Raw genomic sequence first — 16,784 nt, 5'->3', positions numbered from 1 at the left:
TATTTATGGGAACAGAGAAATGTTAGAGAGATGGGTGTCCCAGTCAGCTTTTTCAATTAGCTGAGGAGAGGAACCATGGGAGCTGTTGCCCAGACCCGCCTAATAGAGTTGAAGCCAGATTCCCTCAGAGAGAGCACGCGGACTAGCGTGAGTGGCCTGGGGAGGGCTGCACTGGCAGACGGGGCCAGAAGCAGGGGACAAGGCAGAGGTGGGCTTCCCTAATAAGGACACCCCACTTTGCACTACTCTTGGAGTGGTTAAAATGTTGTAGGGTTTGTTGGTTGGTTGGTTTTTAAAGTCAAAGAAAATGGTCAGACCGGCCCTGTCTCTCTCTCTACAGACTGCTTCATGGACTTTGCTGTTGATGTTGATCTCCTGGTAGCATGACCTTTGGCCTTTGTAAGACACACAGCCTTTGTGTACCAAGCCCCTGTCTAACCTACGACCCCAGAGTGACTGGCGGCTGTGTATTTCTGTAGAATGCTGTAGAATCCGGTTTTAGTTGCGTCTCTACATTTAGAACTTGGAAGGATTTTTTAAAAAAGAACATTTCTCATGTGCTTTGTAGCTTTAAAAAAAGAAAAAAGGAAAACTTATCATTCATATTTCCTTTTATTTTGAAATAAAAAAAAAATCATACACATTAGTACCGACATCCTGCCCATCCCAGCTCTGAGTGGGGCCGGCAGACAGCGGCAGTGCTGGGCCTGGTGCTCCCAGGGCTTCTGTGCGCCCATGGCTGGTGGGAATAAGCCAGGCCAGGCTTTCTAGAAGGCTTCCCGTCGCTAGACACCTCATATGCCACCAGGCAGTGGCAGCTCTGCCCTGCCCACCCATCTAACTGCAAACACAGTCACTCCAAGTTCACAGAGAAAAAGCACAGCTCTGGCGTATGGTTGCCACAGAGAACACCCGCCATCTATAGGAATCCAGCCCTAGACAGGCAAGGAGCCAAGGAGCCCCGCCCCTTCCCAGACGCCCTTTGTGCTATTTCTTTTTGGTTTTTCCCTCCGTCCTGATGAGTACTCCCATCCCACACTGACCAGCTCTACTGGCATCTGGGGAATGGGGTTGTGTGGTTTTTGGTTTTTTTCCCCTTTAACACCACAGCCTCCAGCCTTGGGCAGAAGCCCTTCCTCCTGTGTGTCCCCTCTCCACTTCTCCTCCGTTCCAGTGACCTGTGTTCGCTCTCTCATGTTGGGATGTTTGTGCTGCAGATAAAAAGAACAAAAATAAATAAATAAAAGTTTTTAAATGCCACAAGATGGAAGAAAAACAAAAAAATTCAAAGATGGAACGTAGTGTTTACATTAAAGCCAGTTTTCATGATCAGTCCTATGTCATTTCTACGTGACTAGTATCTAATCCCAGACCTGTTCACAGTTTCACTTTTAAGACAATATTTGCTGAAGACCAGTCACAGCCATTTCAAAAACAGAGGCAAAAAGACAAAACACACACAAAAAAAAATTAAAAATACAGAAAAAAAAACTTGAAAAAAGGGAAAAAACATTAAAAAAAATTAATCAAAAGCCCGCGGGTCTTTGTAAGCCTTTCTATTCCCAATTGGTGGGGTTTCTGTGACACCTGACACACTGCCAGCCTACTTCTCTAATGGAAATTCATGTGTAGCTCAATAAAGAGAATGTTTGTCTGTATCGAGTGTCTCACCTTCTGCCTTCCGGACGACGGTTCCCAGGGCAAGCTCGCTCTGACAAGGAGATGCTTGGCCACACCCCCTAGGAGGGTGGTGGGTAGAAATCCTTCCGCATGCTCTTCCAGGCCCCTCACCATTTTGTCACCCAGGAGAGTCAGTTCAGAGCACAGTCGTTGGGAAAGCTGCCCAGTGTCTGTCTGTCCTGCCCACCCCGGCCCCGCACACTGAGGAATGAGAACAGGGAGTGGGGTAGCTTCCTTCTGGCAGTAACTCCTCCAGTTCAGCTGGTTTTGCTTCTGGTGGGCAGGAAAAGCAGAGGGAAAAGCCACACCTTTCTCCTGTCTTCTGTGCCCAGGGCATTCCCTCCAGGAGGATCAAACCACCTCCCCTTTCTGCACTAAAGCCTCAGGTGTCCTTGCTTTGCTGTCCTCCTGCAGCTGGGCACAGGGTACTCAGCAGGTGGAACACACGGGAAGCAAAACCACACAGCCTAGCTCTAAGGCTGAGCTCCCCAGCTGCTGGCCTCACTATACCCCCTACCTGTGGCTCTGCCAAAGCCCTACTAGCAAATGGGTTGAAACTGGGCCCCCCAAAATGCCTCACACCACACACCAATCATTAGGCAAGCGGCTAAAAGCGGGTTCTGTATCTATAATGAGGTGGGGGGAACCTCACAGGGGTCTGCTTAGTCACATCTTCTCTCAACAACACCCCACATGGAAATTCTCAGCACATAGTACATGCCTTTGCCAGCATGGTGTGTGTGGGAGGGGGGTGCACGATACTGTTTTAGACCAAGGCTAACAGTCCTGGCTCCTGTTTTCATGAATACCTGGTAAATACGGGTACCCTCCCCCTGAAAGTCCTTCTGCCAAGTCACACCTCTTTTCCAGTGCTTTCCCTACACCCCATATTTCTGTCTAGAGAGGAACTGTACAACCTACACCCCGTCTACACTTTGACTGTTGTATCAGAAGACAAACCAAGCTCCCAATGGAAGGTTGAAGAACAAGACTGTCCCTGACAGGTCTGAGTTTCTCTCAAATGAGTTGCATCCTACCAGGTTCTTTCCCAACTTCCCAACCTGCAAGTGGATTTTACAGATAGATAAAAGCCAATCTTTTGTTTTACTTTCTATTTCCCCTGTTGCTGGACATGGAATGGAGGAGGCCGTGCATGCTAGGCAAGTCTCTACCCATGGTTACACCTCAGCATCGCCTTCCTTTCTTAGGAGAAAGGTCAGGAAGCAGGTTTTGGAAAGGACAGGGAGATGAAGGTTTAGTACGAGAAGTATGGGGGCAGAACCTATACATCCTTAACAAACCAAAACTGCGCAAACTCCATGTACAGCCAGGGTTGGAAACACTTCAAACCCAATGGAAAGCAGGAGACAAAACTTCAGGTAGGACAGGGAGCCTTCCAGGACAGACAGACACAGTTCCTGAAGAAGCATCTCACCTGTGTGTGGACTGAGGAGCACTCTCTACACTGCTCAGGGAGCCCAGGTTCAGGTGACCTGAGCACGCAAGAGTCACACTAACACCAGTGAAACCAATCTGCATAATCATTCTCTGCTACATAAAAGCCTCACATTTTAAAGGGAAAAAACTAAGGACAACAAAAATTAAATATAACCAATTAGGAAAACAGAGGACTACAAAATAGTTCCAAAATGTCCCAGCTCCTTGGAGCTGGAGGGCCAATGAGCTGACTGACAGAGGACAGTGAGAGCAATGGGTAAGTTCCAGTCTCGCCACCGGTGCCTTTACTTAGTACCTGTCCAGTGTCCCCAAGAAGTGATGAAAGCCAGAAGCCTTCTATAGTGCCCAGAATCCTTGACTATCTAGATATTTCTCTACCACCTTCCTTTGACCCAAACTGTCTACAGAGCGGGCAGATCAAGCATTAACTTGGGACTTCTCTCCCTGGACCACCTTAAGCTATGTAATGCTGTCCAATGTTCTACAATGTTTGCGATCCTCTGAAATGATTGCAAGTACTTCCCGCCTTCGCACATCTGGAATGTAGTATGTGGAATTTGCTACTTCCCACCTTCGCACATCTGGAATGTAGTATGTGGAATTTGTTTCACCTTTACTTCCGTGAGCAGCAAAGAAAGAGAACGTGAATACCAGGCATAGAAAAGCTCAGTGCTGCCCTCCCCAGTTCACAAGGGTTATAAAACACCCCCGACCCAAACAGTAGATACAAAAGCAGATGGCATTCAAGTCACCCCTTGGAAGGGCGCTGCCTCAGCTTCTAACTACACAACACACTACAAGAGGTTGCTTTTTATTATTGTTGCTTTACAATAAAAACAAATCACTATGCTCTCAGCAAAACAAATTAAAAAAAAAACAGGAATTTAACTAACAGCAGTTCAAGGTAAGGCTTTTGGAAGATTTATTGAAATAAATTATCTTTGCCCATTCACTTATGACCCTTTCTTCAATTACCTGTCAACATTCTAAAAACTTTCTGGTATGCAAAATACATTCAACTTTGCCAATAATTTTAGATAATACTGGATTCTTCCCAAAAGGACTACCATAAAACTAGGTTTTGAAACATTAAAAAAAAATTCAATGGGACATAAAACTATGTAACCTATGATTGCGTGTTTCAAATCCTTAAATACGTGGAGAATTTGAGAAAATCCAGGACTAAGTCCGCTTGAGGCATGTGGATTATTCAACATCTTCCCTTTGTTTAGTGAGACCCACAGGAACAAAAGCAGGGAACTGGAGGGCTCCGGGGGAGGAAGCCACGTCAGGTTTTCATCAGCGGTGTCCTCTAAACCATCCCTGCCTGCAGGCCCATGCCCATCCAAGGATCAAATCCGTATGCTTAGCAGAGCCTAATTGGGTTGACCAAGGAATTAAAACCACGACCAAAGCTTGCTGCCCACCCCTTCCCATGCCTAGAGTAAGCAGGGACTGGGACGGGGCAAGCTTATATGATGCAGGAGCACCAGAGTGAACGGAAGTGACGCCAGCTGTGGATCGGGGCTCAGGTCGGTCCTGAATATAAGGGCAGAAAAGGGTCTCCTCATTCTGTAGCCTGGAGCTTTCTCTTTCTGCTCCAGGTACCAAATTGGTTCTTTATACATGATGCCCTGCTGGTCTATGTCCAGGAGCCTGTGGGACCGGCCTCTGGAACACTGTGGATGCTTCCTCCCTAAGCACAGCATCTGACAACAGGATGGCCTGTCAGGAGTAGTCAGCCTCCTGCTGCGCACCCCCTGGCTGCTGGGAGGTACTCTTCCCAGGACGCATGCTTCCTTCCAGCTGTGGCACTAAAGACACTAACATCAGCCATGGCTTACACCAAAGCAGAAACTGAAACTACCTGCTGCAGGCAGGTCAGTGCCCAAGCGCCCACCCCGAGAAGTCCAGTCAACACCAGAAGAGGTCATGCCTAGAGTTAAAATGTGCAATGTTTCTAAGGGGAAGAGAGATGCCACAGAGAAAGTATTACAAAGGGTTAAATTTGTCAGCTGTCCACACACTATTAAGACCACATGCTTTATGCAGCGGCAACGCAGTCACAGGTCTCCACACAGCAGGCAAAACTGGGACAGGCCTCTTCCGGTAGGCAGGGCTGGGCAGGAGGCTGAGGAAGATGAGGAAACTCTAGGTTGTCTGCTGCCTCTGAAGTCTGCGCTCAGCAGCAGCCGCCAGCATCCTCCGGCGCAGGGTCACAGGGTCAGAGGATGTGCCTTCAGAGGGGGGGAGTCTCTCTGAGGTCATATCGTCTTCAGAACTTTTGTTCAAGAACCGCCTATAAGAGATGAGAGAGCCACAAGAGAAAACAGAAACGTGAAGACGCAGAATGCCGTTGTCGTCAGTCTCCCCTTCCCAGAGCTGTCGCTCAAGAGCATCCCTTGACAAAACACCCTGGCCTGTGCGCTAAGGTCAGAGCAGCTCAGGAGCAGGGCACTTACTCAGCATGCATGAGGTCTTGTGCTCAACCCAAAACTGTAAAAGGAGAGGAAGCAAGAAAAGAAGGGCCAAGCAGGGTGGAAAGGGGAGAATGCGGAGGGGAGGACACAGCACAGACTACTCAATGGACGAGCCTACTTCCCAGGGAGAGGACTAGCACATGACAGTTCAGCGCTCTCTGCCCAGTCCCTTTCCACAGACACAGCTTGGGGTCTCACAGCCACAGGTCTGTGCAAGGCACAAAACCCACCTGGATGAACAATACTGGCCCAGGCCTCACGAAGTGAACATAAGATTCCACCAACCCAGAGGAACACTGCGTGCCCCAGCTGCCAACAGCTGTGAGTGAACTCACAGAACCCCGGTGCTCTCTTCACAGTGCTGGCCCCAGGCATTGGTCAAGGAGGAGTCTTAAAGGCAGACCAAAGGTTCTGGCAGGATTAATCACCCTAGGTCCCAATTTCTTATCTGTATGTCTGTCATGTAAATTAACAGTGCCCCTTCTGAGAACTAGAGAGAAGAAAGACAATTGCTGTAGAGGGCTGAGAACAGTTGACTCTAAGCTACCATCTTCCCTGTAACTATGCATGCTGACTAGGACTGGAGAATCAACTCACTTCCGGGCTTGCTGCAGGAGGTCATCCTTGCGCTGGACTAACATGCGCTGTCTCTCGTCAGCAGACTTGGAGAAGCGGCTCCCCCGGGCCTCAAAGTCGTCCACCTCACTGGGCTCCACTTCTACCTCACTGAAGTCCAAGGCCTCTTCAAGGCGAGGACTGAGGTCCAGCGGTACACGTTCCGTCTAGACAGAGAGGCAGCTGTTAGCACAGGCCCTTCCCTTCCAGGCAGATTCCTCCCTTGCCAGGGCTTCTCTGCACAGGCTTCTACTGGACCATAGAGGCCTTCTGCCAGTCAGGAATCCGAAGCAGGAGATTTGGGCTCTGGGGAGGCATGCCAGCTGCCACGGCTCACATGATGCTAAGACGCTCGCTGTAGTGCAGGCAGTAGATGGCTACCAGTATGAGAATCATAATATTCACTCCAGACCTGCACTCTTGAGCAGAGCAAGGTTAACTGCTGGCCAGCACTCCAAACACTTTCTTTTCAATTCTACCAGCTGCTTAAGAATTTAAACAAGGGAGGCCAGGCAGTGGTGGTGCACGCCTTTAATCCCAGCACTTGGGAGGCAGAGGCAGGCGGATCTCTGTGAGTTCAAGGCCAGCCTGGTCTACAAGAGCGAGTTCCAGGACAGGAACCAAAAAGCTACGGAGAAACCCTGTCTCGAAAAATCAAAAAAAAAAAAAAAAAAAGAATTTAAACAAGGGGGCTGGAAAGATGGCTCAAAGGTTAAGAGAACTGACTGCTGATTCAGAGGTCCTGAGTTCAAATCCCAGCAACCACATGATGGCTCACACCCATCTATAATGAGATCTGGTGCCCTGAACACTATATACATAATAAATAAATTTAAAAAAAAAATAAAAAATTTAAAAAAAAAGAATTTAAACAAGGGGGCTGGAGAGGTGGCTCAGAAGTTAAGAGCACCTGCTATTCTTCCAGGTCCTGAGTTCAATTCCCAGCATCCACATGGTGGCTCACAACCATCTGTAATGAGGTCTGGTTCCCTATTCTGGTGTGTGTATAATAAATAAAAAAATCTTAAAAAACAAGCTGCTGCATGAAATTTATGTCCTCGAGGTGAAAAGAGCCAGATAGGATCCTTTGTGAAAACAGATACATCAGGTTGTGCATTTAAAAGTAACAGGATTTTCCTGGTTTGGGCTGAAGTTACAAAAGCCAATACACTACTCAGGTATCCAAACATCCTTAAGCAGGTGTGATCCACCTACATTGCTCCTGCTCCCAGACTCAGGGTTACAGGAGCCAGAGCCAGCTCACCTTCCAGCTCTGCCTTCAGCCAAGTCCAAGAGTGGACTTGAAGACAGCCATAGGGAACTTGGCCCACACAGTAAATCTGAGACGAGCTGGGCTACGTAGTGACACCTTGACTCCACATAGGGAAAAACCAGCTGGGGGTGTAAGTCAGTGGAGGACTTAGCTAGCATGTGGGAGGCCTTGGGTTTCATCACCAGGAATACACACACAGAGACAGAGAGAACCTAGATACCCAGTAATGGATAAAAGAGAAAGGGGCAATATTCAACTGTAAGAAGAAATAGAACATGAAAGATAGGAGCGCTATGAGGGCAGCCTCATTCATACCCACTGGAACTTGACAGCTACAAAGTCTGAAAGAAACGGGCTGGAGTCACCAAAGAACAGACAGGGTTGTGAAGGGAACAAGTGTGATGCCTGACAGAAGGCAACTCACATCTCAGGTCAGGTGACAGCTCTACAGAAGGGAGCCAGCCTAAAGCCAGATGTAGACCTTGCCCAAAGGGATCACTGGAGAGGTGCTCTCCTCTCTCCAGAGGCAGAGGCAGTTGGAAAGAGCCAACACAAATGCAAATGAAGGACATGTGAGGTTTCTGGTTTCTAGGGCAGTAAGAAGTAACATCAACACAGACACAAGGCCTCATTACTAACCCTTTGAGGGAGCTAAAGAGCACAGATGGCCAGCAGGGGACAAGGAGAAGCAAGTAAGGCAAAACGCACCTAGTTTGCCTCAGCCCAGCCCTGCCCTGCCACATCCTCCAAGTCTCACTCAGTGCTGGGACACGTGGACGGACTTACGAGGACAGGCTCCCCACCGCCTATGGAGCAAATAACCACTACAGCGAAGCCCGGCTGGACATGGGCCTCTTGCTCTTGGTTTTGTTTTAGTGACTCAGTTATCTACACTGGGAAGAGGAACCGATGACTAAAGGGTCCAGTGACTCCACGTTCACCTCTGCAGTGCTGACTCTGAGCCTTAGGTTTAAGCAGAAGCCGAAAGGGTATGTGTAATAAAGCAAGTGTAATTGGTCTGGTCAAGTTATGTATGACGATAGCCATTTATCAGACCGACATTTAATGAACTGTTGGCCAAGGACTGCATTTTCTGGGCTTGGCAAAGTTCCTATAAATTCCTTGCTTTCATTACACTAATATATATATTTTTTATGCTAACTCTGCAAACAGTTGGGGAACTGAGGAGAAACAAGGCATGCTGCTCCCTCCCATGGCCCCAATGCAGTCTCATGTGCACAATTCTGCTAACTGTCCGAAATCTAAAAATGTTCAAGTTGACCCTTTTCAGAAGTCACGCAACAGTTTTCAAATGATGCATCGTCCAGTGTTTTCTGAGACAGGGTCTCACTGCAGGCTATTTCCAAACTCGTGATCCTCCAGCCTCAGGGTCCTGAGAACTGAGATTACAGGAATGCACCACCACGGCCTGCTCCAGATGTGGATATGAAAGTGTTAACTCTAACAGTGAGGCTAGCAGGGAAATTTGCAGATGATACCCAGCCTGTTTCTGCCTACTCCCTGCTTTAGCCTGTGGTGATATATATTTCCTCTATCACAAGATTCTGTCACCATGAAGTCAACTTCTCCACCCCACCTTCTCCACTACGACAGACTGAAACCCTCTCAAACTGTCAGTCAAAAGAAAAAGTTCCTCCCTTAACCTGTTCTGCCAACAGCAAGGTGAAGGTCACTAACACCCAGGGCCAAACTACAGTCTATAGTGAGCTGACCTCACCTGAACAGAGGCTTCCCCATCCTCCTGATCAGTGCTAGGCCTTTCCACTGGGCTGTTCAGTGCAGGCCTCAGGTTCTCCGACCGCTGAAAGCAAACACAGTGGTCAGTCAGAATGAAGGAACGGGCACAGGAAAACCCAGAACACAGAGGGCACAACAGTTCTCAACACAGCTCACAGCTTGCAAGACGGGACCACATCCGAGATCCAGGTTTGAGAGTGGTTAAACCTTCAGCTCCCCGCTCAATAGCAGCGGTTGCACAACAAAAGCAACAGCAAACGTCAAGCATGCAGAGTCAGCACGGTTTGGGTTTCCTCATGAACTTTCCTAAGGCGCTCTGATGCAGTCACTACAGCTAGTCTCCAGGTCAGCTGGAGAGTATGATTAATATAATCTCACTGCAATGGCTGCTTCAGTTGCAACAAACTGCAATAAGCTGAGCCTCAATATTCTTTCTTTGCTCTTAACAGAAACAGATGCCAGCCTTTGACAGGAGCCAATGGCACTCTCTTATAGACCTGCAGCAAGGATAGGCTGCTCTGGGCACGTTTCTGTACAAAAATTACTCAGTATCTGTATTTATCTTTAGTGGGTCTGTTCTCACGCAGGATTTAAACAAAACAAAGTTTACAAAATGAACTTTACAGAAATCCTTCCTCAAATCATAAATAATATCTAAGTATTAGAATTAAATCTTTGTACAACAAAATACATATCATGTACAAAACCCCAGTTCTACCTGTGTGGGAAAAGGTACTTGAATCCGTCCTTCTAAGATGTTGTCTGTTGTTATTTCCACGGAGCGTGTCATCTGTAGGTCCTGGAGCACAAGGTGGTATGGAACCTGGGGGAACATCTCTTGAATTTGATGAGCCTGGAAGAATAAAAAGATCCCACAGCAAAGGTCACTCTTGGCAGAAGTCAGTGTGCCTGGCAGGCCCTGGACACAGAGGTTGACACTGTATCTTGAAAGCACAGGTAAAGCTCACTTGGCTCAGCACGCTCCCTGCACACCACTGTCTTTCCATTGTTTCAGGACTAGCGCACAAGAGCAACATCAATTCCAAAATCAAGAGCATCGAGGAATCTAGTGAGATCCCAAGACAGGTGCAAGTAGAATCTTCTGGTTTTAAAAGGAATCATTTAAAAGATTTTAATTTTATGTGTCCAATATTTACTTACATGTATTGTATGTAAAAAGGATCATTTTAAAGTTCAATATTCAGGGCTGGAGAGATGGCTCAGAGGTTAAGAGCACTGACTGCTCTTCCAAAGGTCCTGAGTTCAATTCCCAGCAACCACATGGGGACTCCAAACCATTTGGGGCCCTCTTCTGGTGCTGCAAGCAGAATACTGTACACATAATAAATAAATAAATATTTTTAAAAAAATAAAGTTTAATATTCAGACCCAGCATTTGTAGTATTCATGTCCATTATGCAATGTGAAAAAAAGCTGACTTGAAAGCCAGATGTAGCTTTGGAGCCTGTTCTGGAACTAGCTGTTGTAGAAGAGGCTGGCCTGGAACTCACAGAGATTGCCTGCCTCTGCCTCCCAAGTGCTGGGATTAAAGATGTGCGCCACCACAGCCAGGCACATTTTTACTATATGTAAATTATACTGTAACTTAGGAAAATTCAATTAAAGAATGTAAATTCTTTTATACCCAGCTACATAGTTGGATTATGAAAATATCTAGTACTGCCTTAGAACTGTAATTTTCAAACTATACTCTAGATTCACCTCAGAACACACTTAGGCTTTTAGGCATATGTGTAGGAAGGGCAGACAAAGGCCCAACTCTGCCCATACTTCAATCTAAGTACCCCAAAATGTGCGTGTGTGTCAGAGAGAGTGTTTTACACATACATGATTTAGAAATGTTTATGTTCTAGGTTTCAATTGTGGAAAAATCTCCATAATTTACAGAGTAAGAGAGGAAAACAAGGGAGAGAAAAGTGAAAGGGAAGCCGGCAGAAAGGGTAACGGCTGGGGTATAACAGAGCCAAACCGCAGTAAGGACTGCGGCTTGAAAGAACAGGTCAGGTCAAGCTGTCCAGAGCTTTTCTGAGCCACGGGGGTAGACAATGGCAAGATGGTCAGTACCGGGGTCCCAAACTCCACATCATTGCAGACCCTTTACTGTTTGTGACAAGAATACTGTTACCCCATCTAACCAAAGCTAAGTGGAAAGAGTCTCTACAAGCAGATTAAATTATTCTCTCCTCACATGGCTCTCCACCCCCAATTCAGTAAATGTGTGTGTTTGTGCATATAGATATGTTTATATATATATATATATGAGAAACAAAGCTGAATTAATTTCTCATATATATATATGAGAAACAAAGCTGAATTAATTTTATTAGACTAAAGTTTTCTAATAGAAAAATCTAATTAAATATTGGATTTTAATTAAAAATGCATAGTTCCAGTAAGTTAGCTATGCTAACTATCTCAGATCATTCAAAGAACTAAAGAACAGAGAGGGCCTGCCTAGCTTTTAGGCCACTCCCTCTCAGGAGGCTCACACCCCAGGCTTGCAGCCTGCCAAGAGCCCCCCAGTGGCCATACTAGGCCATCCACTCCAAGAACCCACACCTACCATGGTGGTGATCTCAGAGAGAAAGCAGGAGCAAGAGGAGCCAGTAGGAGCCACATCTCCATTTCCTATGTTGGCTGTGACCAAAAACCACTTACAACCTGTCTGTTTGTCCCTGGCACACTGACCTCAAGTCTGTCTACAATGTAGCAAGGGCCAGAATCACCACTACCTTAAGGCAGAACATTACCCCACCACAGGCACGTTACACTTCCTCTCCCTGTACATCGTGGTACATTCATATTGCTTCTACCACCTTCCTACTGCTTAGACCCAATCAACCTTTTCTTTTCACCCAAACCCCAATACCTTGTCTGCAGCTCTATCCACACCTTTCTCTCAGTGAAGCCCTCTCCCCTGATCCACGCCAACCCCACCCTCCACCTGAAGGATGCTACCCTTATAGTCAGTGCTTCTAGAGGTTTTGTGCCTTCAACCTCTGCTTATCCAAAGAGCATTCCTAGTCAGTCATTCTTCCTAAAAACAGCCCACGGCTGAAGCAGGAGGATCATGAATTCAAGCCAACCTAGACTTGAGATCAGAAACACGATTAACAAACTTGAAGACAGATATTGGGGTTCAACCTGAAGATCAGGAAAGCAAAGCAGCCAGTCACTGACTTTTACTTCAACCTCAGAGCAAAAATGGTGATCCTGCCTCCAGGAAAGCTCAGAATGAGCCTGAGCCTGAGAGCTGTCTCCTCCAGTTTATAATCCTCTCTAGTTCTGGGATTAAGGGCGTGCATCACTACCACCTAGCTTCTTTGGCGAGCTAGTGTGGTTACTGGGATTAAAGGTGTTGTCATTGCTGCTGGCTCTGTAAGGCTGGCCAGTGTGGCTGTTTTACTTTTCTTATCTTCAGGCAAGTTTTATTTATTAAAATACAAATGAAATGCCACTACATTTCCCCTTTTTGTCTAAAATAAAAGAGAAAGCTATAACTAATATAAGAAAAACAATATACAATAAGTACAATAACTATATACAATATAAAGCAGGTAAGCAAGGGCCAAGGATGCAGTGTTTAAGGAAAACACTTGCCCAGCAGGCACAAGGCCTCCAGCATGCAGAGAGATGGAGAAAGAAAAGGGGGAAGCGGAGGCATGGGGGAAGGAAGAAGGAGCCCTCTCACACAGTAACATCCAGGATTAACCTCTGGGAACTCCACCAGGGTCCTACACAAAATAGCTGAGAAACATCTCTTCCTGCTTCCAGCAAGGAAGAAACTCACCAGGGCACCTCTTTCTTAACAAGGTCTGCTCTCAGGAGAACTCTTAGCCAGAGCCTACTCTGCTAGGCTAGGCTGCTCAGAGTCCAGATGGCCTAAGAACAAAAAATACCCATCTCCACCTGGCTCTACCTTCCTAATTCTAACTCCAGGCCTCCCTAGTCACTCTCTCTCTCCTAAAAGTGGACAAGAGGCTGAGAAGCATTTGAAACATCTATATCCCGCCTCTAGCTCACCAGTTAAGGACCTGATCTCTAGACAACTTCATGAATTTCAGCTTCCCACATTAGCACAGAGCATCATGGGGAAAAATAGAAACTCAACAACTTCACAATCTGAAGAACATGACAGGGCTGCCCAGACTGGGAACTAAATTAATTAAAGACTATACTGACTACCCTTAGTGTGTATGCTAACTACACAGCATGAAAATGCAAATGAACAATGTGGAGCAAAACAGCCAGAAGCCCCGCAGAGAAGCCGAAGGCAAAGCTAGCAAGCAAGCCCACTAAAGTGAAATGCAGGCTTGTCCCAACTGCAGGAAGAACCTCTGGGCTTGAGGGTACTGGAAGATGTCTAACCCCAAAAACAGAGAACCAAGACTCTCTGCAGCAGAATATCTGAAGACAAGTGCAGAGGGTTAAAACATGCAAAGTCAACACCCAAAGGGGAAAAAGCAAGGAACAGAGAATATCCAATGAAGCAGAGCACCCCAGATCAATGTCAGGCACCAAGTCACAGTCCAGGAGCTCCCAGAACACTAAGCCGGAAACTTGCCCAAAAATAGGCGAAATAATAAAATAAATAAAAACCATCCAGACAAATCATTTTCAAGCTACAGAAAACCAAAGGAAATTGAATCAAAAACCTTGTAAGAAGCCAAAGAAAACAGCTTCCCTACAGAGAAGCAAAGATAAGCACTGCGCCCGGTTTCTCTTCAGAAACTAAACACGCAAGAGTAAGTGAAAGAATTGAAGGAAAAGGCAACAACAAAAGCAAACAAACAAAAACAAAAATCCAAGAAACAAACGAAAGCAACCTCGAACTGCGCGCCCTGCTAGATTATATGTCAAAACTGAAGAGGAGAGGCTGGGTGATGAGCTGGGGCGAAAGCATGGCTGCACACGCACAGGGATCAGAGTTCGGATCCTAACAACCACATAAAAAGCAGGCATATGAGGCCCTATTGATCTGTCTGGCCTGTGCTGCCATCTGAGCCTAGGGTCACATGTGGGTCCACAGCCCTGCAGCAGCCAACGGTGATGTCTATGGTCCCTGTTACCATCAAGGACTGTGCAGATGACCAGGGTCTGTCAGCCACCCAAGACCAGGTTGGTGTCTGAGGGCCATACTGCTCTGGGTGGTCAATGCTGCCACTGGGGCCATGATTCAGGCCCAAGCTGCTGCCAAGGGCCATGTCTGTATCTGTGGTCCTACTGCAGCTGGAGTTTGCGGTTTATGCCCAAAGCCCATGTTAGCACAGGGGGTCATTGGAACCATGCTGTGCTGAGTCAGCCCTGGCCCTCACTGGCCCTGGGACAGCAGTCTGGCCCTCACTGGATACTGCAGCAGGAGAGCTGGCCCCGCCCCTCAGGGGAGAGCTGCCTCCCTCCCACCCCACCAGCACACACTCAGACATGCACCTCACCTGGGAAGCACACCAGAGCTGACCCTATGGTCAGGGACACAGGTAAGCCAATCCCAAGGGTGTGAAAGCAGGAGGGCTGATCCTAGTCCACGGCATGGGTGAGAGAAAGATGCCCTCCTGCCTTACTGCCACCAAATGGGAGAGTTAGCCCTGCCCCCGCTCACCCAGCACACCAGAACTGACCCTCTTGTCAGGGACTCATGAGGGCCTGAGGGCAGCAGAGCTGACCCCACACACACCCTCTTGTATGCTCCCTACAGCAATCCAGAGAGAAAGCCCTGCACCTCACGTGGGCAAAACAGTAGAGTTGCCATGGTAGTGTGTGGGGGTGACCAGATCTGGGGCCTAAGAGCAGGAAAACTGGCCTGCTCTTTGCTACAGGCTCCATCAGGAGCTAGCCCAAGGCAATGCTGGACAGCTCGCCCAGGTAGTGATGATGACGGAAAGCTGGCAGGTTGGCCAACCCAACCACTACCCAAGACCAGAACCAGGGCTGTGGGTTGGCGCACCCCAACATCCGCCTCATCTATTAACTGTGAACATGTGAAGGGGACAAACCTATGGATCCAAAGTTGCAGGATCTCCACGGCACAGGACAACAACGGGATAGCCAAGAGAGCCCCAGTGACAGTGCATTACCAGTGGAACAGCAGAAGCCACAGGCATCAGGCCAGACCAATGACTGGCAGTAAACACTGCAAGTAAAGACGACTAAAGGGCAGACTGTGAGATTCAACTGACCACACTGTCCGTCCGCTCGTCCTTCCTTCCTTCCTTCCTTCTTTTTTGGTTTGCTTTTAAATTTCATTTGGTTTTTGGGGGGAGGTTAAAAGGGCAGAGGGCAGATGCGAGGGGATGGGGAGATAGATGAGTGGGATCAGGATATATAATGGAAAGTCCAAAAAGAATCAATAACAGTTAAGAAATAATAATACCTTTTTTAAAAAGCTAGGCATGGCCAATTACATGTCTGTAACCCCAGCACTATAAGGGGCAGCGACAGAAGGCTCACTAGTGCTCACCAGTTGCGAGCCTAACTATAGGTTCTGAGGCCCTGCTCCAGGGAAGAAGACAGTAACAGCATGATCACCTGCACACATGTGTGCATACACCCCCCCACACACACACACAAAGGAGAATAACTTCCTTTGGCCTGGTATGGTAGCACACGCCTTTAATTCCAGCACAAGGAAAGCAGAGGCAGGAGGATCTCTGTGAGTTTAAAACTAGCCTATTTTACATAGCAAGTTCCGGAACAGCCAGGACTAAATAGACCGTCTCAAAAGGAAAGGAAGAAGGGAGGAAGGGAGGGAGAGAAAAGAAAAGAATAGAAAAGAACTTCCTTTGACAAAAAATAAGGTAGCCGAGCATGGTGGTCCACATTTATAATCCCAGCAGAGGCAGGTGGATGTTTATCAGTTCCTCCCAACTTGACTTATAGAATTAATGTAATCTCAGTTAAAATCCCAGCAAGCTATTTTATATAGAAAGACAAAGTGATCCTAAAGGTTATATGGAAAACCCAGACCCAGGATAGCCAATACACCACTGAAGAAGAAAAGGAAGACTAAAAGACTTATGCCTTCTAATTCTAAGGACTTACCCTGTCTGAATTTTTTGCTTAAATCAAGTAGTCTCAAAGTAGGCTTAGGTCACAGTTAAGTCAATCTAGTAGTGCACATTAAAGCGTAGATTATCTGCCACAGAAGTAAAATGACCGCAAGTTTTCAGACAAGTTTCAGCTGCCTAAGCATTCACTAGTGACACCAACATATGAGCTTATTGTGTCTACAGGCTGCCTCCCCCACCAGAAACCACAACTCCTGAAAGGCACCAAGTATAAAGCTCAGTGGTAGCACATTTGCTAAGAAGACGCAAGGCCCTGGATTCAACATCCTGTAAAGAGAGGGAGGGAAGGGGAAGAGACAGAGGGAGAGAAGAGAGACAAGGAAACGGAAAGAAAGAAGTGGCCCCTGAAACCTCTGCTGTCCTCCTAGGCAAGAGAGAAACTGGCAGGGTCACACACGCTGCACAGCCATGTGTCCCAGAGCCATCGGGCCCTCC

At 47.2% G+C, this 16,784-nt stretch overlaps 2 protein-coding genes across 2 annotated transcripts in view; one reads left to right on the top strand and one right to left on the bottom strand.

The window, feature by feature from the left end:
* The window catches only part of Gnao1 (G protein subunit alpha o1), a 147,097-nt gene extending 145,439 nt beyond the window's left edge, over positions 1-1,658 (top strand). Inside the window, exon 9 of the mRNA XM_041649544.1 lies at positions 341-1,658. The gene's annotated coding sequence lies outside the window, so the exon portion shown is untranslated. The remainder of the gene's footprint in view (positions 1-340) is intronic.
* A 2,385-nt stretch (positions 1,659-4,043) lies between these two features.
* Positions 4,044-16,784, bottom strand: part of Amfr (autocrine motility factor receptor) — a 41,694-nt gene continuing 28,953 nt past the window's right edge. The window contains exons 11-14 of the mRNA XM_041649542.1: positions 9,983-10,117; positions 9,245-9,328; positions 6,216-6,400; positions 4,044-5,437 (exon numbers count right to left, since the gene is read on the bottom strand). Of these exons, the coding sequence (XP_041505476.1) occupies positions 5,290-5,437; positions 6,216-6,400; positions 9,245-9,328; positions 9,983-10,117 (552 nt within the window). The 3' untranslated portion in view covers positions 4,044-5,289. The remainder of the gene's footprint in view (positions 5,438-6,215; positions 6,401-9,244; positions 9,329-9,982; positions 10,118-16,784) is intronic.

The sequence above is a fragment of the Microtus oregoni genome, unplaced genomic scaffold (genome assembly GCF_018167655.1).
Source record: "Microtus oregoni isolate MIOR12 unplaced genomic scaffold, Mior012 000004F_ref0000308, whole genome shotgun sequence".
Taxonomy (NCBI): Eukaryota; Metazoa; Chordata; class Mammalia; order Rodentia; family Cricetidae; genus Microtus; species Microtus oregoni.
Note: the sequence above shows the minus strand (reverse complement) of the source record. Positions and strands in the feature narration are given on the sequence as shown.